This window comes from Podarcis pityusensis (genome assembly GCF_964106645.2).
Source record: "Podarcis pityusensis genome assembly, chromosome: 9".
In the NCBI taxonomy this organism is placed as follows: Eukaryota; Metazoa; Chordata; class Lepidosauria; order Squamata; family Lacertidae; genus Podarcis; species Podarcis pityusensis.
Window position 1 is genome coordinate 61,498,267 of NC_138034.1, and position 21,435 is coordinate 61,519,701.

The window sequence follows — 21,435 nt, forward strand, 5'->3', positions numbered from 1 at the left end:
GCCACCGCTACCCCAGATGCAATTTTGTGGCTGGCGCCCCCAGTACTCTCTCAAAATGTGCCCAGCATTCCAAAAAGGTTGTCAACCCCCGTATTATTATGGGTCTGATGAAGCGTGTTCCAGACTACAAAAGGCTGTGACCCAATAAATTTCTTAAGATGCTACAGCTCGCAAGCATGGCTAATGGGCAAGGTAAAATGAATTGTAGCCCAAGATGATCTGGTGGGCACTACATTGGCATCTCCTGCCATACCACAATGACTCTCCGCAGGAAAGTGGCAATGAAGCAGCAGTGGCAGGGGCAATATTATCCCCCACACCTCCAAAGGTCAACAACTCCATACTAAAGAATTAGAAAGCCATATTAGAAGGAATAAGGGACATTTCACTATTCCCTTCTACGTGTGGGCGGCAATGACTGTAGCCCTCTTGAATATTTAGTTTCTGAGTATGACTGACAAGCACCTGCAGTGCTCATATTTAGTTAAATGCAACAAAGCAGTGGCAGATGTATGTATTTATATACACTTTTATCCACCCTGTGTGAGAAAAACCCTTTCAGTTAGCGTACAGAGTACACAACAAACAAGTATAATTTAGATGAATTAGCTTTGATTTAGAAAGGCATCTGAGTTCAATCTATTCAGCTGCATCTTTAATACCAATGATTATGGGTTAAAGTGACAATATGGTTGAATAGCAGTTTTTAATAATAATAATAATAATAATAATAATAATAATAATAATGCTCTATCACATGGAAAAGAAAATGCAAAGCAATGTATATCCATCTATATCTTTCATCTATGATCTATCTATTTGTCTATCTAGTCATTGGTGTACAAAGTCATATACAGGGACCAGAATACTTTAAATATCTTCCCACTCCCAACATACTCAACTGATTGCTGCATTCTGCAGTACAAAGCACACTTCAGATACCACCATAATTCCGCGCAATACCTTTGGAACTCCCTTCCACTTTATATCAGACAGAAGCATTCTCTATTGCATTTTGGCATCTGCTAAAGATGTTCGTCTTCTCAATGGAGGTCTATCCCAGCTGATATCTAAATTTGATTTTAAGTAGGTGCTCTTGTTTTATTTGCTTTGGGGTGTTGTTTTTTAAAAAAATGTTATTATAGATGTAACTGTTTAATATATGTTTTAATTATACTGTAAATCACTTTGGGATGCTTCGTGGGAAATATTCTACAGTACACTAAGTAGAAATTGAGGTTTTAAGCTGGTATAATCATTAGTATAACAACATGACCAAAAAAATCGCAAACTTTCACCTAACCTGAGGCAGAAAAAGAAAAGGGGAAGAAAGAGAAGGTTTAACTAATCAGAATACAAGGAGGGATTTGTGACAGGAATTGCATGTGACCACATGATGTCGAAACAAAGACTTGTCTTGTGGGGGTCAATTAAAGAATTCCCTCATCTCTTGCCAAATCCTAAATCAGTGCTAATTGGCTAAAGAAACTTAAACAATCACTAATTGTTCAACAGAGTAAAAGCCACCCTGAACTAAAATGAAATAATCTCCTCAGAAGATTATGTTTCTGTGGGGCTCTACGGGCAGAAAAGCTCTGAAAGATGAGAAGAATTACATTAAAACCCATAACTTTGTACTTGTTTACTTATCCTGCTCTCCTCTAACAAAGTGTTCAGTGTTTAGACAGCCTAGATTTATAAGACCCTTGGCCCAATTCTCCTTATTCCGAAACATTAACCCGAATGCAAGTACAGCAAAATATTTCAGCTGACAAGTGCAACAAAGCGCACTAAGGAAGGCAGGAAACTTTGAGCTCAGTGTCTGAAAGGGAAGCTTCATGGTGCTCCAAGGGCTCCAGGCACTTCACCTCAGTAATTCTTACAGCAGCTTATGAAGTAGGCTGCTGTTCTTGCCCCCATATAGGCTGAGATAAAGTGGTTTGCCTGAGGCCACCTACTGAGTTTGTAGCTGAGGTAGTATCTGAACCAGAACTCCCCAGACATCAGTTGGATATGTTGGGACTGAGATGATACTTAAGATATTCTGGACCCAAGTTGCATAGGGCTTTGTACACCTATCTGTACACCCAGGAGTTTTCTCCGTCTGTAGACTCCATCTGTAGACTATGGAAATGAGAGCTGGACCATAAAGAAGGCTGATCGCTGAAGAATTGATGCTTTTAAATTATGGTGCTGGAGGAGACTCTTGAGAGTCCCATGGACTGCAAGAAGATCAAACCTATCCATTCTGAAGGAAATCAGCCTGAGTGCTCACTGGAAGGACAGATCCTGAAGCTGAGGCTCCAATACTTCATGAGAAGAGAAGACTCCCTGGAAAAGACCCTGAGGTTGGGAAAGATTGAGGGCACAAGGAGAAGGGGATGACAGAGGACGAGATGGTTGGACAGTGTTCTCAAAGCTACCAACATGAGTTTGACCAAACTGCGGGAGGCAGTGGAAGACAGGAGTGCCTGGCGTGCTCTGGTCCATGGGGTCATGAAGAGTCAGACACGACTAAACGACTACAACAACTTCCATGCAGCTGTGCCAAAATGAATTTGTGTTCTCTGCCCTCTCCCTTTCTCTAACACACTGACAACTCAGCATGTGACCAGGGCCCCTTCTACACCATACATTTAAAACACTGTGATACCCCTTTAAAGAGTCATGGCATCCCTCAATGAATTCTGGGAGCTGCAGTGTGTTAAGGGGGCTGAGAGCATGTCATCTGAAGCATGTGGCAATGGAGCAAGCAGCCATGGAATGGCAAGGAACAAAGCCAGCTAAAGTCCTCTTTTGTCTGTTTCTTGCAGGTGGCAGATGTGCTCCTAGATGGCATCTTTTGAAAAGTCCTGAGGTTGCTGAGTTTTTTAAACAACAAGACAGTGATCTTCTTCTGATAAATTTATCTATATAAGGGGCTGCTGCATTGGAAGCAATAATAGTTATTGAAATGCAGTTCATTTTTGAGCAGTTGTGTGTGTTTCTGTTTGAAAAAGCAGCAAAGCCAAAGAATAACAGCAGATTTTTAGGGAAAGGGGGTGGGAGAGAAGTCAGTCTTGACATGCATACTGCATCTTGTGAAATAGCCCAGCAAACTCTTCTGCTGCTTAGATGAAGAGGTTGCCAGAGGGTTTTCCAGCTGAGTAATATAATGGGAAGTAGGTGGTGGAGGAGGGTGATTTTCTTAAAGATGTGATTTCATAAGGTGGCACGAGCATCACTTGGCCATGTACTCATTCATTTAAAACAAGGTGGATTACAGGTGTTTTCGTATTTTTAAAAAAATGCAAAGAAGAAAATCAAAACAGTTGCCACTTCTCTCTTAATTTCCATATGAAAAGAAATCACATATTGAATATTCTCTTAAACTGCCAGGGCATTCCCTTCTTCCTTTCTTTTTTGCAAGAAAACAAGTGAGAGATTCTATGACTAAGGTCAAGCTTACATGGCTCTTTCATTCAGCAGCAACCTCATTGTTCTTTCTGCCTAGCTATGTATCTTCATTGAGTTTAATGGTGGCATGTCACAGCTAGACATTCATCCTCCTGCCACCCACCAAGGCTCGCAGAAGTCATCACCCCCCCCTCTCTCCCAGCTCTCCTCAATTTGACTTTTAATGGAAGGGTGGAGAGGAATGAGGACGGTTCAGAGGTCCCCTTAGGTTATGCAAAGGTCATCTCTGAAAATAGGGTGGAAGGTTGCAAAGAACAAATGCAGAAGGCGGGACAGATCCAGCATAAATCTAATACAGGCGGAAAACAGGAAGGCAGGAAGTAGAAGGGCACTCTTGAGTAAAGAAAGGCATTGAGGCCTCCAAGCTTGGCTTAGGCTACATTTGCGTAGGCTAAGCTCTCATAGAATCTTAGAATTGCAGGGTAGAGTTGGAAGGGATAGGGAGAGTCATCTAGTCCAACTTTCTGCAATCCAGGAATCTCAGAATCATGATACACCGATTAGTAAATTTTATAGATACAGTAGTGTGATTTGAAGAGAGGGAGAGAGCGCCCAGAATGACAATTTACTGGGCCATTTTTTAATTTTAATTTTTTACTATTAGTTTGTTTGTTTCTTCCCATGGAAAAATCCAAAAGCAATTTAGCAATAAATCATGATTTAATCTCTGCTGAATCTCTATTGTCAGGGTGTTCCACAGGACTGGGCCAATGACACTCAAGGCTTGATTTCTCACTGTTGTCAAATGAGCCTCACCAATTCTGGGAATGACCAAACACCTATGCTCTTGGACTCCAGCTCACTAATATCAGGCAGACCTTGTGTTTGTACCATTTCTGATGCCTGCTAAAAACACTCTTGTTCAGGCAAGCTTCTCCAGACAGGTTATTTCATCATGTAGATCTGCTGTTAAACTCTGTTGGTTTTACCTATATTTTGATCATTTTATTTATTGATTTTATTGGCATCTTCATATGACCATTTTATGCAATTTTATGTAAACTGCTTAGAGGTTTATTTATTCATTTTTAGATTGAGCACTCTATCAATCATATTCAATAAATGAATGAATGAAAGAATGAATTTAGAACTCATAGATGAGCAGGAATGAAGAAGAAAAAAAGACAAAATGAAATAGGCTACATTCTAGAGGCACACTCTGGCCAAAATGAAGGATGGGGAAGTGTGAATAGTTTCAACGAGGAAAGAGTGTGAAGCACATATCTAAACCTTGGGACATATGCCTAGAGAAGTGGGCATTCCCACAATGGAATACCCACAATTCTTTTGGATTCCAACTCCCATCAGCCCCTGCCAGGATGGCCAATGGTCAAGGAATGGTAGGAAGAGGAATCCAGCAATATCTGAAGGGCCATAAATTACCCATCTCTGTTGTTGCTGGATTGCAGGATTCTATTTTGCAATCATGATAGGACTGCATGAAAACTGAAAGTAATCACTGGACTGTAGGGATGGGCATAAAGATGGAGAAAGAAGAATATAGAGAAGTGGAAATAAATCTTCCTTTGGGGGATAAGGAGCTGGAGAGAAAGAGATGCTGAAGTTGGGAATCAATCTTCTGTTGATAGAAGAGTTGCTTTGCAAGGCTGGCAGAACAATGCAGAGAGCAGTACCCAAATATGCTACAGAAAAAGGACACCTTTTCAAAGGAAAAATCACAACGCTACTTCACTAGCACAGTCTCCATGCATACACACACACGCACAGTGTGCACTACTAGAAGGATCGAGTCCCCTCAAGTCCCCAGGCTTATAATGAAAAGCTAATAAAAGAAGCTAAGAGTAGCACTTTCATAAAACAAAGTGGTCAGAAGGATAATGCAATTTGTAAATAACTCACATAAATCAAAGAGAAAGCCAGCAGACAGGGAGTGGATCCGAGGTTAGCCTGGGACAAGGCTGATGTAACGTGGGAAGGAAATTTCATTTTAAAAGCATCTAAAGCAAAATGCTGCCTCTGTGGGGCCAATGATACAAATCTGTAAGGAAGTCTGGTATCAGTGAATGATTTAGGAACACAGAATGCTGGGGCAAGTGAGTGTGGAAGTGATCTGTGTTTGGAAGAGAGAAGCATGTAAACTGTGCTAAGCCTTCCATGGAAAGGCTGGAAATATGTCATAGAAACATGGAGTTGGAAGGAACCCTGAGGATCATCTAGTATAACCTCCTGCAATCCCGGGGGAAGGAAGATAAGGCTGTAGCTCAGTCAGTAGAGCATAAGACTCTTAATCTCAGGTTCATGGGTTTGAGCCCCATGTTGGGCAAAAGAGTCCTGCATTGCTGGGGGTTGAACTAGATGACCCTTGTGGTCCTTTCTGACTCTACGATTCTGTGTTTCTTTGATGGGGTTCCAACAATTGACAGAGAGAGAGAGAGGCTCTTTCTAGCATAGCAGCGGTTCACAGAGGGATTGTGAATTTGGGAAGTTGTTCAAGTAGATCATGGCTTGCTGTCTTCAAAGGGTCAAATGGATTGGGTTTCATATGATCATAGTAATTTTCTTTTGTGTGTGAGCACAGAACCTTACTGTGCAATTGACAATTTAAGTGAATCCAAATGCAGCAAGGAAGCGGGATAAGATCTGACAGTGGTTCTTCCAGAGGTACAAGTGCAAGTAACAGATTAACCCGCAGGGAACACACAAAAATGGATGGGAAGGAAGCTGACAGGAAATGGAAAATGTTCGAAGCCATATTGGACGTATACCCAAGGGTCAAGAATGACACATAGCAATAAAATTCATCGGGACCGGGGGCAGGGCGGGGGGGAGGAACAGGATGGATGGGAGAGGTGGTCTAAATATGACTGGGGAAAGCAGGGCTATTTGAGAGCAGTATCCAGAGCTCAGAAACCGCTGAGGCAAGTAAGGAATGGACCTGCAATGCATGTAGATGTCTCCAAGGGGCTTTTAGAGGCTCAAAGGTATGCTATTTCTGCATTACTACTCAGAGGCAATAGACATTCGAACACAATATGCAGCACAACAAAGACCCAGGGACAAATTTCAATCGATGACAAACAAAGCGAACTGCTGAATGAAGACAGAATGAAGATCCAGCACGTTACTTGGGGCCTTTGCAGATGCTAGGTGCCCGCTTGTAATCACATGCATGGCAGGACGTTCTTCTAAGCTGAGCTTGCTGTCCGGACTGTGGATTCTGCCCATTCATGAAATTGGGTGGGCAAGAAAGTGGGGCATTCCCAGGGGGCGGACCCAACTGGGCCCACAGGCTTCTCTTGGGTCCACCCCCTGTGAATAAAAAGGGCCCCACCTCCTACCTCAACAGCCACTTCGTCGCCGGATCTCCCACCCTCCCTCTCTGTTCTGCTGCTGTGTTTGGTGATGAAGACCTTGCTATGGATTTTGTCGGCTGCCATATTTGGGGCCGGGTAGGAATTTTCCCACTTGGCAAATTGGCACCAACTTGGTGGTTTTCACCTTCTTCATAGCAATCATCACAACTCTGAAAAAAAGGAGGTGTCCCGTTAAAGGGGTCCAAGGGAGATGCTTCTGTCCAGATGTCCAGATGGGGGCTAGGGCCACAGCATTCCCCAGGTGACAATCCAGCGAGGGAGATGCTATTTGATGTAGATCATAGGACACCCTCACTTCCGGTTGACCCCAGTGAGTGGGCAGGAAGTGGAGGCTTTACCCAACGCCTATACCAAACCTCTTTACATCTGTAGTCAATAAAGTTGTGGCCTGATTTGACCCAAATACGCCTAGTCATGTCCCTTTACTTACTGTTTTAATATGAGAGGGGGCACTTGCTCACAAAACTACAAAAACTCTGTGCAACCTGTTTGTCCAGGCATGGATGAGCATCCACAACAGGAGCACTAGGCTTTATCATTCCACCTTCAACACTTTGGGTTGGGGGAGACGCCCAATCACCTTCTTCTTCTTCTTCTTCTTCTTCTTCTTCTTCTTCTTCTTCTTCTTCTTTCTTTTTAAGTAACAGAACAAAGGAAAACATACTTCCCTGGCAGAATGTGGAATAATGGAACAGGACAGCCTAAGTCCATTTCTAATAGTTTCTTTCTCTCTTTTTCCTCCTCTTTCTCTTTCCCTGGCACTTTTAACTGGGTGAGTGATTGCATTAATTTCTTTCTTTTACCTTTTAGAAAAGCCTGGAAGTCTCTGCCCTTATCTTCATTGATTTTGCCTTCCAGAGAGGAGAGTGTCTCGCTCACATCACTCACGACGGCAGAAATGTTGTCAACCTTCTTCTGTAGCAAAGTCAGTCTCATCTCCTGGCTGCTAATCTGCTCATTCATTTTTTGCGCAACTGCTAGGTCAGGGTTAGTGGGAGGGAGAATGGAATAAAAGGAGAGGGAAGAAAGTCACTAAATTAAATCGCAAAAAAAGCAAGCACAGAAACAAATTCCACGAGCGATTGCCAGAAACGAAAAGTTTCTGCAGTCATTAATAAGAATGGGCCATTCTGATTTTTGTCATGTATCTTCAGCTATGAGTGACATTCATACAAGCACAGCAGCAAATAATTGCTGAATAATCCATATTCATTATAGAGTAGTTATAATTCCAGGAGAGTATATGGAATAGTTAAGAGAAATTTAATGAGCCTAAGTGGAGCTTTCTTCCACCTAGTTAGTTTTCTATGGAGGATTCAGTTTTACTTTTTAAATTAGGGATGGGGAGCCCCCCCCCCTTTTGCCTGCATTCCCTCGTGGGTAATCTTCTGGGGGCCACAAGCCCATGGTGGTTGGGACCTGAGGAAAAAATGGGTGAAGCAGCAGCTAAGACTCTTTCCTCTGTACAGTAAAAAACAGAGACTTTTGCGTACACCAACCCTACATACAGCTCCCTATTCTCCATCTAGGCAAGCAAAATGCATTATCACAGGTCAAGGACATATCCACTGTGCAAAAGCACTTGAGGAGAGTGCAGATTGAGGCTATTGAGGAGCATAGCCAGGGGTTTGGGAAAGGGACATGGCCTAGGAAGAGTTCTGAGGGCCATATTTGGCCCCTGGGCATGAGTTATCTCAACTCTGGTTTAAATAAATGCATTATACTCCTGCATTTTACCCCCCAAAATTGATCTAGCTGTCTTTCTGCGAACAGTAGATTGCACCACAAAAAAGCATAGCTTGTTATCTCTGGACCAATGGAATCAGCTTGGGGGTCCTTTTGGGTCCTTTGCTGTTGTTGAGACTCAGATAGCCTCAGTGGCATGGAGTGCCTTCCATCAGCTTCAGCTCGTGGTCCAAGTGCTCCCCTAGCTGGACAGGGAAAACCTAACTTCTGTTGTCTATGTTCTCTAGGTTAGATTACTGCAACATGTTCTGCATAGGGCTGCCTCTGAAGATGGTTTGGAAACCTCACCTGGTTTCAACTGCCAAGTTGCTCACCAGGGCAAGACAGATGGAGCAGGTTGTATCAATCCTGGCCCAACTGCACTGGCTGCTGATTAGTTTCTGGGCCCAATTCAAAGTGCTGGCTTTGACCTATAAAGCCTTAAATGGCTAAGAACCACAGTACCTCAAGGAGTGCCTCTACCATGTGCACCATTCCAGACTCTATCATCACCATCTGAGGCCTTTTGTGTGACTCCTCCGCAAGAGAGGGTGGCAACACGAGAACGGGCCTTTCTGCAGTGGCTCCCCATTTGTAGAATGATCTCCCCAGGGAGGTTCAGCTGGCGCCTTCATTTAGGCACCAAGTAAAAATGTTCCTCTTCAACCTGGTGTTCAGCCGATTCACATCCCATACCCTTTCAAATGTGTTTCTGGGTAGGGGCAAGGGGGGTTATTGGTTTGTTTTGTTCTTGTTTTTATTATGTATTTCGGGTTTTTTGGTCTTGTATTTTTATGTTGTGAACTGCCCTGTGATCTACGGAATTTAATAAATAATGGTAACGGTAACCAGCAGCCAGTGCCCACTCCCAGTTTTGTAGGGCCCTTGGTCCAGATTCCCTCACCTTGCCACTGTCACCACTACCCATTGCATTCTCCCCCAATCTGCACCAGAACCCAGAAGGAGAGGACAAGGCAAGCTGAGGCCCTTGCTCCTTTTTGTTATGAATGCCCATTCATTGCTCTGCTCATGGATTTGCATCTGTGGCCCTGCCCGCAACCTTCATACACCTGGAGAGAACAGACAAAGACCTCAAGGAGAAAGACACCTGACGGTGCCCCCTTCCCTGGCTGCAGTGTAGGCCTGATTATACGAGCCCTTGCCCTTGCCCGTGGCCCTGGCACCAGCGGCAGAAAAGATTGGCCATTGGCAATCATTTAACATATGTCACAGAGCCCCTGACTTTATATTGCTTTTGTTGTTCCTTATCGGGCTGTTGTATCCAATAATGTTGTCCCGTAAAATGAATTTCCCACCAAGTGCGGCGGTGCCCGTGTAAGCCCATTCTCTATCAATATTCTGTTTTGCCCCCTCACCTTTCTGAGCAGACCCCACAAAGGAAAACAAGATTGCAAGAGACTCCAATGCTTCATCACATCGCTTTCAGTGGCCGGGGGGATTTCTTTTGTTCTGGTTTTAATAAATAGTGTTGACAATGATTGTGTTAGGGACTGCAGTAATTACAACCGCTGACCTGGGTCGCTGGGATCCCGCTGTTGCTGCTCTGGGCTCCCTGGCGTCCCCCCGCCGACAGCTGCGTTGCTCTCCGCTTGGTTGCTGTGTAGAAGCAATTGATCCTGTTGGGCTAAAACGGGGGAGAAGAATAAGGGTGAGTGAAACATTCGGTGTGACTAATTCACCCAGTACGCGGCAATATCATCGCCGGTGCACTCCGGTGCCCCCCAGCTCTTAGTCAGCTAAATCCTAATCGTTTGTGCTGATTCCCGAGTTAGCTGCTTTGCCCATCTGGACCACATGCTATGCCACCATATTGGCGGGGGATAGTGAATGGCTTTAATTCTTACCAGAGAGGATTATAAGTGTCTCCTTCAGGTTGCAATTGATTGTGATTTGCAGGAGCTCGTGCTAATGCAAGGTTCGCCCTCCCTTATCATTAGGAACACTTGGAGAGCGGCGAGATTAATGTTGAAGTGGAGGCTTAAAGAAGGGCATAGAGCAAGCCCCACATAGTAATTACATCGTGCCCATTGCTCAGCTCCAGTGATCATGGGGAAGAGTAATCCAGGTAATGGGCCCGTATTAGGAATGCCATGGACGTGTGCGAGGTTTAGATCTGGAATTCAGCTATGCCCTTTCACAATGCTCAACGGATTTCTGAGCTACTAGATGTAAATCTGCAGCACACTTGGGGGTGGATATTTGCTGAAATTTTGGGGGACAGAGAGACAGAATCTCACTGAGGCTCGGACTAACCTAGCCAACCTTTGTGTTGTCTGTGAAACGTTCACTATGGGATTCAGGTTCCACACACAGATATGGAAAACTGAGTGGTTTATTTAACCAGGTTATGTGCCGCTCCGCGGCTGATGTCCCAAGCACAGGCCCACAGCAAGGTTTCCCCTATTCTAAGAGAAGACATGAAAAGGGGAGTCTATATTTAAGAGGACAGTGTACAGTTAATTCAGCCTTCCTGAATATAACAGACTTTCTATGGAGAGAGAGAGGGAGAGAGAATTTGGGAACCTGAAAATCCTTGTGATTTGAAAACTCCAGTTCTCATTGTCATTGAATGCTGAGAACACACCTCTGGAAGATAGATGAGAACTCTTTTATCTCTCTTCTTAAGCAAGAACAGAACTTCTGACTCTGCTCAGATGCATCTAAGTCCAGTGCCACCTAGTGACTAAGCTACAAAATGGCACTATCCACCCAGTCGCTAATGCAGGACAAATAATGTCAATTTTAGTTTGATTAAGTCAAGTTGCTATTGACTTGATTGGCAGTCCAGTCCATGTCCAGTTTAAACTTGATGAGCCCTAAGAAATGAGAGCATCAGGGACCTTGAAGATGCCCATCAACAATCAGTACCTGGACAGCAGACCAAATAGGCACACACAGGTCACCTGGTCCCAGTTCCTGTCTTCCCTTCTATAGGGAGATACATTATAATCTCTCATTGTGGGACTAGTAAAGCTTCCAGTGACATTGTCAAGTGTGAGATGGAGCCCAGCTCAGAACAGAATCAAGCTAAAGTGATGCATTTCCTATAATTTATCCAGCAATCTTGAAAATATATATAGCATTTTACTCAAGCTCATTCTGAATCGAGACAGGGGGAGTTTGCCCATCATCACTAATAATATCACTCTCTGTGCTCTAGATAAGAATGAAGAATAATTAAATCTGTATTCAGCAGTTACCCAAGGGGCATGCAAGAGAACCATATCATTTTTAATAACGAAGGAACAAAATTGCACTCCAGATACTTGAGAATACTCTGAACTGATCTCTTCAGAGAGGCCCTTTCCAGTGAGTGTGAGCAGCAGGGATTCTACAGTAAATTGCCACAGTGTTGGCAATGCATTTTCTGGTTTATGGAAATGGGTTATCATTTATTTGTGCATATACTATTGCACTGTTTACACAGCACATCTCACTACAATGGTAAGGATGACACCAAGCTGCAATGCTTGGGATTTCTGTATTGCCAGTTGAGACGTCAAGGTGCATGTTGTATCAAGCAAATCAGAACTCAACTGTTAAGCTGTTTTGGGATACTGAGAGGAGGGGGAGGCCAGACTCAGTTTGAGGGATCTGTTGACATAATGTGCTTTGGTAGGTGCCCATGGACCCTGAAGGACTTATCTGGTAATAGGAAATAGCAATGCTCCAATGAGCACTGGGCAGGCAGCTTGGAAACACCATATATTTCCCACAATGCCCTGGAGCAGGGGTAGGGAATATTTCGCAGTCTGAGGGCCACATTACTTTTGGGACAACCTTTCAAGGACCATATGCCAGTGATGGGCAGTTTCTATCTCATTAACTAGCTCATTCTAAGCTGACTGGCAGCAGTACTCTGTGGCTTCAGACAGAGATGTTTACCAGCCATATAAAGACATACCAGAGATTGACCTTCAGGCCCTTTGCTTGTAAAGAAAGGGCTCTACCAGCGAGCTGTGAGCCACCTCAGCCACACACACGGGACATTTCTGAGCACATTTGTTGTCCGGGGGGCAAGATATCCTTCTGTAAATATATCCCCATTTGTAATTTCATCAATCAAAGTCACACACATTTCAGTTGAGAGTAGCTGGCTTTTGAGCAGGCACCAGCAGCGGCTGCTGGCTCTGAGCGCTGAGCAGGATGAATGCGGAGCCATAGCAAAATCTCCACGTATCCTTGAAATATATCCCAGCTGGAATTATGAAAAGAGGAAGGATTTCAAGTGAAGGGTGCTCACTAAAAATGAGCATTACATGCTGGCAAAATCAGTATCATGAGCCACGTAGTTTTGAACCTCGGCCATCTCACTAGCTTGTGCTGTCATTTAAAATGCTATGTTCTGCTCAGGGTAGAAGAGTCAGATCACTCATTTGTCGCAGGCAGAAAGCAGCCCCCATGGGTGGGTCAGGGGAGAAAAAGCGGTCACTGTGAGAAAAATTATATTGTGCACTAGCCTAGGGGGTGGAGGGGAAGTCATCCAGGGCAGATACTAATGTGGACCTATCTAATTTGCACATTCTGAACCAGGATGCAATGCAGCTATCCTATGAAATAAGCACGTCTAATCTGGAAATGCACACTAAATGTGTACAGATTTCCATGCAGACATCTTTTGGGTTTTTTTTGTTTTTGTTTTTTAAAAATGCAAATGGGAGTGAAAATGAACCAAAAGAAACTTAAGCTCGGAAATCTGAGAAGCTGAGAGAAAATGGAATTGGCAGATCTCCATGGAATGATCAGAGCAGCAGTTCTCTTGCTGGAAGCAGCAGGTAGGAACATTACACCAGTCCTGAAAGGCCTACAGTGGCTCCCAGTACGTTTCCGAGCACAGGTCAAAGTGTTGGTGCTGACCTTTAAAGCCCTAGACGGCCTCAGTCCAGTATACCTGAAAGAGCGTCTCCACCCCCATCATTCAGCCAGGACACTGAGGTCCAGCGCCGAGGGCCTTCTGGCGGCTCCCTCACTGCGAGAAGTGAGGTTACAGGGAACCAGGCAGAGGGCCTTCTCGGTGGTGGCGCCCGCCCTGTGGAACGCCCTCACATTAGAGGTCAGGAAATAAACAACTATCTGACTTTTAGAAGACATCTGAAGGCAGCCCTGTTTAGGGAAGTTTTTAATGTTTGATAGTTTATTGTGCTTTTAATTCTGTTGGGAGGTGCCCAGATGGGTGGGGTATAAATAAATTATCATCATCAGCCTTTTCAGTCCTACTCCGTATTGCCTACACTGAATGGCAGAGAAAATTAGTCTTTTTCAGCCCTGCCTGGAGAGGCCAGGAAATGAACCTGTGAATTTATGCATGCAAGGCAAATGCTCTACCACTGAACGTCTTTCTGTGTCACCGTGCCTCTTCTCTCTCAAAAAAGTTACAGTGTACACCATCCTGCCCAACTTCTGATCCCCCAAGTCCAAGGCAAATGCACCCCCCCCCCGATATAAATTGCCATTTGCCAGGTGCCTGAGAAGCCTTCTCTTCTTATAGTCCCAAGCAAAGGCAGAAGGTTTGAGCCCCTGGAGAACCACCATTCATGGTGAGTGAACAGTGCTTCGCTTGGTAGGTTGCAAAGCATACAGCAATGTATTTACACAGAAGATTGCTAAATATTAGGGTCTAGTGAAACAGTTTGCTGGGGGCACGGGAGGAAGAAGAAAGAGAAAAGTCACCATGGATCTCAGCTATGACCTTAAACTGAATTTAAATAAAGAGGGGGACCTTTCTCTAGGTACAAAAGGATTAAGGAAAATAGTTTGACTCTCCATCCCTGCCCTCTTATCTTAGTTTCAACAGATCCACTGGGCTTGCTGCTGTTTGCAGATAAATGCCTCGGGGGTCACAGGGTTGCCAGGAAGAAAGAGACGAGGGAGCTGAGGTTTGTCGCTCGGTTGACGTGATTTCTAACTCCTACTGCTGTTTGTTATAGGAAAGGCAGTTTAATATCGGGACCCAGTTCAAAAATCTAGTATCTCTGTCACCTGAAGGATCAAGCAGTTGCAAAGAGGATATTTTAAAAGCTCTGATTCAATCAGCATTTGTGCGTTTCCACATTTCGAAGGTGTGGACCTAGCTTTAAGTTGCCTGAAGGCACCCCACATTTGCACTTTTTCTGTCTTTGTCGCTTCCTCCTCTAGTACTTTAAATATATGAGGCAATGCCTTTTACAGCTGGTCCATCTTGTCTGCTGTTAGCCTCTCTGACTGGCAGCGCTTAAGAACATAAGAAGAGCCGGCTGGATCAGGACGAAGGGGCCCATCGGGTCAAGCATCCTGTTCTCACAATGGCCAATCAGATGCTCCCTTAGACAGGAGCTGAACACAAGAGCACTGCTCTCTCCCTGGTTTCCAGCAACTCCAACTGTGGAGACAGAGCATAGCCATCACGGCTAGTAGATGTTAATAGCCTTGGCCTGCACAACTTTGTCTAATCCTCTTTTAAAGCCATCCAAGTTGGTGGGCAACATTGCCTCCTGTAGCAGCGAGTGTCATCGTTAATAATAATAATAATAATAATAATAATAATAATAATAATAATTTATACCCCACCCATCTGGCTGGGTTTCCCCAGCCACTCTGGGTGGCTTCCAACAGAATATTAAAATACAATAATGCATCAAACATTAAAAGCTTCCCTAAATAGGGCTGCCTTCAGATGTCTTCTAAAAGTCTGGTAGTTGTTTTCCTCTTTGACATCTGGTGGGAGGGCGTTCCACAGGGCGGGTGCCACTACCGAAAAGGCCCTCTGCCTGGTTCCCTGTAGCTTAGCTTCTCGCAGCGAGGGAACTGCCAGAAGGCCCTTGGCACTGGACCTCAGTGTCCAGGCAGAACGATGGGGCTGGAGATGCTCCCTCAGGTATACTGGACCGAGGCCCTTTAGAGCTTTAAAGGTTTAATTATGTTTAATCATGCACTGCATGAAGAAGTACATTCTTGCATCTGTCCTGAATCTTCCAACATTCAGCCTCATTGGATTTCCATGAGTTCTGATGTCCCAGGTTGAATCCCCAGGTAGGGTGGATGGCAGAGAATCCTGTCTGAAATTCTGGAGAGCTGCTGCCAGTCATTGTAGATAATACTGGGCTAGATGGGCCAGTGGTCTGGCTCAGGATAAGGAAGTTTCCTGTGTTCCTATTGTGCTGGGCCCGGGGGTAACCCAAGTAACGCCGTCCAGGTCCAGTCCCGAATCCAAGGGTTCTGTGAGTCGTCAGTCCAACAGGGCCAAGGCAGGACACGAGGCAGGAAACCAGGCAAGGTCAGGCACAGGATCACAGGCAGGTTCTGGCAAACAGCAACATTGCTCCCACAACCTGGGGCAGGGTCCAGCAGCTTTTTATCTCTGTCGGGGTAACGGCCGGTCCTGATCCCCTGGTGAATCACCTGTCTCACCCAAAGGCGAGCACTCCTCCTGTGAGTACTCAGGTCTCTCCTGTCTCTGCAGCTTGGGAGATGTCAATGGGTTACTAGACCCAGAGGCCGCCTCTGCCTCCCCTGACCCAACCGGTAGTGGAGAAGCTGTAAGTGATGGCCCAGCTGAAGGCAACAAGGTAATCCCCGCATCTGAAGCCAGGGCAGGCTCAGGCCCCTGACGTGGCCCAGCTGGTGCTTGTTGCAGGGGAACCTGTGCAGACTGGGGCTCTTCAGAATCAGACCCCAGACTAGGTTCAGCTGCTGCCTGAGGCAAAGGATCCGGTGCAGACTGAGACTCCTCTGGCTCTGGCTCTGAGTCTGAGCCCGAGTCCCAGGCCATCACACCTATGCCCCTAGATTTTTCATCCCATGTGGACCCTTCCTCCTTAGGAGACACCTGGCTGACTAAGGCAGCCAGGTGGGATGAGGGGCCAGGAGGATGCAATCCTGTGGCAATGAGGCTCTTCGGGCTGCCTTTGAACCACTGTGGATTTCTTCAAGTCTCTGTTGAAGTGGGGCTCTTATCAAGGCCCCAAGCCTCTTTCTCAGAAGAGGTGTTTCCAGGATCTGGGTCAGACAAGATTTTGGCAGGTGTCTCCTAGCTGACTCTTGGGCACTTCCCAGGCTCGCATGCTTCCTGACTGACAGATAGGATGACACTATCCAAAATGCAGGAGCCCCAGGATGAACAAGCCTTCCAGATGACACAAATACCTTCTATCTGCTGTAATTGCAGAAAGCAACAATTAGGTGCTCCACAGGGGCCTGTGAGATCTAGCTGTCCTCAAAGCCTATCATAGCAGCAGTCAAGGCTGCAATGTAAGCTGGAAGCTCGGCTCACATTCTCAGTGGCCGCTGTTATCTTCATAAGGCCATAGCTGTCAACAGGAGTTAAATACTTGCATTCATCCCAATTAATTACATAGGATTTATCAGGTGGCAGCGTGACGATACAATCTGTGACGGGGGGAATCAGTTACTCTCCGGTGATAAAGGGCCACCTGATGGATGTCCTTTTATTCTTCCGCTTACCATTCTTTTGTTCCCAAATATACGGGCTGACAATGTGAAGGTGCTTCCCCCGCCCCCCAGTCAATCCTTGCAGAACCCTCCTAATTAAATCAGCTAGGTGGTTGCTTTGAGATATGATGCAGATTTCACAATCCCCTCTCTTCCTTTCAGCTTCACACGCACCCTTTAAAGGTGGACTATTTCACATAATACCCAGAGGCAAGCATGGGTTTGCCACTGAGTGTACAGTTAATAGCTGCAGCCAATCGTGACTCTGGGGTGAGCATGCATCTGATAAGTTCCTCTTTGTATCTCTTGCGCTTCGTATTTTTCAGGTCCGCTCTTCAAGGAGGTGCCAAAGCTCACAGAAAGAGTGCCTGCTTTGCGTTCTGTAGTCACAGTTTTTAACCCCAGCATTTCCAATTCAAATGACTAGGTAGCAGGAAATATCCCTGCCTGAAACCACGTAGAGATGCTGCCGTTCAGAGGAGACGATATGGGGCTAGATAGAGGAATATATGTTCTACGGCACTTTCCTATGTTCCACTTAAAATATATTAGGCTATACCACCTGGGATAGCGCAGCTGGTAGAGCACGAGCCTCTTAATCTCCAGGTCGTGGGTTTGAGCCCCATGTTGGGCAAGATTTCTGCCTTGCGGGGGGTCATCTAGTCTGATGACCCTCATGGTCCCTTCCAACTCTACAGTTCTATCTGATACATTTAAAGCACTAGGTAAAGGTAAAGGGACCCCTGACCATTAGGTACAGTCGTGGCCGACTCTGGGGTTGCGGCGCTCATCTTGCTTTATTGGCTGAGGGAGCCGGCGTATAGCTTCCGGGTCATGTGGCCAGCATGACTAAGCTGCTTCTGGCAAACCAGAGCAGCGCACGGAAACCCCGTTTACCTTCCCGCCAGAGCGGTACCTATTTATCTACTTGCACTTTGACGTGCTTTAGAACTGCTAGGTTGGCAGGAGCTGGGACTGAACAATGGAAGCTCACCCCGTCGTGGGGATTTGAACCGCTGACCTTCTGATCGGCAAGCCCTAGGCTCTGCTCTGTGGTTTAACCCACAGCGCCTCCTGCGTCCCTTTTAAAGCACTAGGATACCACTTTAAACAGTCATGGCTTCCCCCAAAGAATGCTGGAAAGTGGTGTTTTGTTAAGGGTACTACAGTTCCCAGGGTGGTTGAACCATCCATCTCTCTTCCCAGAGAACTCTGGGAACTCTCATTCTGCAACAGTGACTGATAATGGGGAGCACACACAATGAAACTCTTAGGAGTCGTTTCATTGACTGCTTACACCGGTTTAATAAATCCCCAATGAATTTTGTAGACGGGCTTAACTCTTAATTCTTCTCCTTTGTCTGCTGCTCTATACTGCAGTTGGCCTGTTATTGTGAACATTATACAGCCATCTACTGGGAAAAGTCTATAAATGTTGAGCTTTTCGTCTTCTGTTTAGAATTAGTCGCTGGACTGAAAATTCTTTGCACCTGACAAAAACAGGTTCTGTTGAAAGGACTCCCACGTGGGTTTTCAGAAACATTTATATTTAATTAGTTAATTGGTTGCCTTTATATGGGTCCCAAGGCAATTTGCAAAAAATACCGCAAAGACAACTAAAAAACAGTTTTTTAAAAAACCATGTAAACAACTGAAGATTTGGTTTAAAAACAACACAACATGAACCCCAAAGGCAGAGACTTTTTCACTGAGCTTGAAAAACTTGTCAAAACAAACATGTTTTCAGCTGTACCCAGTAAGTAGAGGAATTCTTTTTCACAGAAGTGGGATAGTCACACAGAAAGCCCCACTCTGAGTTACTATGCAGCAGACCTCTGAAATTTTGGGAAGCCAAAGAGAAATTCTGCCGTATTGGAGCTCAGATGTTAGACTCCAACTCCCAATACTGTAAGAGGCAGGAAACATCCATAGCATATTTGGGCTAGCAACATGCATTTATGTTTTCTGTAGATCCTAAGACAGAACCTTCCCAATAAATTTCACTTGTCTTACTGCAACTTTTCTAGTTTCACTTGAAATTCTCACTTGAGCAGAAACTTCCAAGCCTGCCTTGAGATTTTGCTTAAATAAACTTTGCTGGCTTTCAGAATCTGATGGCCCATTGCCATTTGGAATTTGCACGCAGGGGAGAGAGAGAGAGATGCCAACATGGTGGGTGAGAAGCAAATTTCAAAATTGGGGCACGGTGCCTTGCCGAAAAAGAAGAAGGAATGTTTCATCAAAGAAGAGGGCTTTCCTAAAATTTTCATACCCTGATTTATATGCATAAATGCAACTTTAGAAACGATATAATTTAAATAGAAATTCAATACCTCTTACTATAGTGAGGAAGACTCTGACTAGCTGACCTGTGTGCACCTGCTCAGGGTTCATTCAGATGCAGGGACTATCACATTAGTGTTCCATTTTGTTAATAGGTTGTGGGCCAGAAAAATGGTTGAAGGGGAGGCATATTAACCTCAGGAAGATGTACTAGGAAGATGTGTGCTCTTCCATACCCTTGTGGAGCCCTCATTAATTTTAGTGGGCCTATTCAGGAGTACTGTGACCTTAGACTTGTGGTCCTCCCGATGTTGTTGGACTACAACTCCCATCACCCCCACTGACCATTCCTCACACTGGCTGGGGCTGGAAGGAGTTGTAGTCCTACAATATCCAGAGGACCACAGGTTCCACATCCCTGTCTTAGCCAATCAGAACCTCTGAAGGACAACCTCAAGTTCATCAATCCCAATAAAATTTCCCAGCAAGGCACTGCTTATCCACTGTGGACATCACAGTGGTTGCTATGGCTTGGATACAGCACATCCCTTCTGTTCAGGTAAGCAGACCTTCCGTCCTGCAGAGCACATGGAAGTGAAGCAAGGAAATGTTGTCTTCTCTGGTTGCCCCCTCCTTTTGGACTGGCCCCTGCAACTTCCCATAGGGAAGGGCCTTTGCTCAGTAGCAGAGCACCTGCTCTGCATGCAGAAGCCTCTGGGTTCAATCCCCAGTATCTCTAGGTCCCAAGCCCTAAGGAAGTTAGATTATCCTCCACCAGGGCCAGGGCCTTCTCAGTGATGCCTCCGACCTGGTGGAATGCTCTGCCCCATGAGACCAGGGCCCTGCAGGATTTAACCTCCTTCCACAGGGCCTGTAAGACAGAGCTATTCCACCTGGCTTTCAACTTGAACTTAGCCTGATCTTTTATTCCCCTTCCTTCCCTCCCCGTCCCCTTTTTATGAAGATTACCCGCTCTGGGATCCCACAGCTAATTCTCCCCTGGTCTCCACGCTGGCCCAAATAGGACTAATTTAGCCAGCTAGCCCTGGTGATCATCTAATGTTTATTGGATGGATTTCCCCCCTAAATTGATTTTTGAATTCTGAATTTATTGTTATTTGTGTTTTATACTGTATTTTATGCTGTTTTTTGTTGCATCAATTAAGTGTTTTAAATTTGTTGTTAGCCACCCTGAGCCCGGTTTTTGAACCGGGAAGGGCGGGGTATAAATAAAAATTTATTATTTATTATAGGTAGGGTTGCTAAATATCCCTTCCTAAAACCCATAGAGCTGCTTCTAGTTAGTGAAAACAATACTGAGATGGATGGACCAATGGTAAGGTCTATGCCTATGCTCCTATTTTCTTCTGGATTATCTGCCAACCCTTCAGAGTAGGCTTTCTTTTTGGGTTGGGGGGCAAAAGGGAAACCTGAGGCCCAAGATCCAACTCATGCTCATGGAACTGTGGCTATTGTCCAATAATGACAAGAGCAACAAGTCTCCTTCCTTGGAGGTTTTTAAGCAGAGGTTGGATGACCACCTTTCATAGATACTTTAGCTGAGATTTCTGCATTGCAGGGGGTTGGACTGGATGATCCCTGGGGGTCCCTTCCAACTCTACCATTCTTTGATTCTATGAAGCCTTGAAAACATTTTAGATCCATGTTGCCTGGGATCCCAGATGTAAAAGCATGACGAACAAACAGTCCCAATTAGAGTTAATCCAAAACATCTACCTTTTTTCAGCCATGTATAAGAGAGACTCTTGTTTCCACAGGGGATTCCCGTGCCGCCGCCAGTATTAAGATTTCCTTCTCTTAGATGCGAACAGCAGTGACTTCTCTACATTTTTGCCCATAAATTTTTAATCACAGCCTCTTCTCTACCGACGATGATTGAGTTCCCTACCGCAGCTAATGGCATTTCTTGTAATATTCATCCATTTAAAATATGTATGTGGATGCCATATCTTATTTTTCAAGGGGAGCTTGTATAAGGCCACGAGCAAGTAATAGCAGTCGCAAGCCTGTTAAACCACGACACACTTGCCATATGTTTGATCACGGGCGCAATCGTAAAATACAGGACTCCCTGTCTCAAGCAGGCAATGTTTCACGCAAGGTCGGTGCAATAGTCTGCGTGGCATTTTGCCATCTGCCTCAATCTTAATCCAAATGAAGCCCCGGC

General features: G+C 45.1%; 1 protein-coding gene across 2 annotated transcripts in view; it reads right to left on the minus strand.

Moving 5' to 3' along the window:
- Window positions 1-21,435, minus strand: part of MMRN1 (multimerin 1) — a 72,037-nt gene that overhangs the window by 20,675 nt on the left and 29,927 nt on the right. The window contains exons 4-5 of one of the 2 annotated variants that reach the window (XM_081020702.1): window positions 10,051-10,161; window positions 7,595-7,765 (exon numbers count right to left, since the gene is read on the minus strand). In XM_081020702.1, coding sequence (XP_080876828.1) covers window positions 7,595-7,765; window positions 10,051-10,161 — 282 coding nt within the window. Of the gene's footprint in view, window positions 1-7,594; window positions 7,769-10,050; window positions 10,162-21,435 lie in introns of both variants that reach the window. The other variant, XM_081020701.1, reaches the window with a different exon arrangement.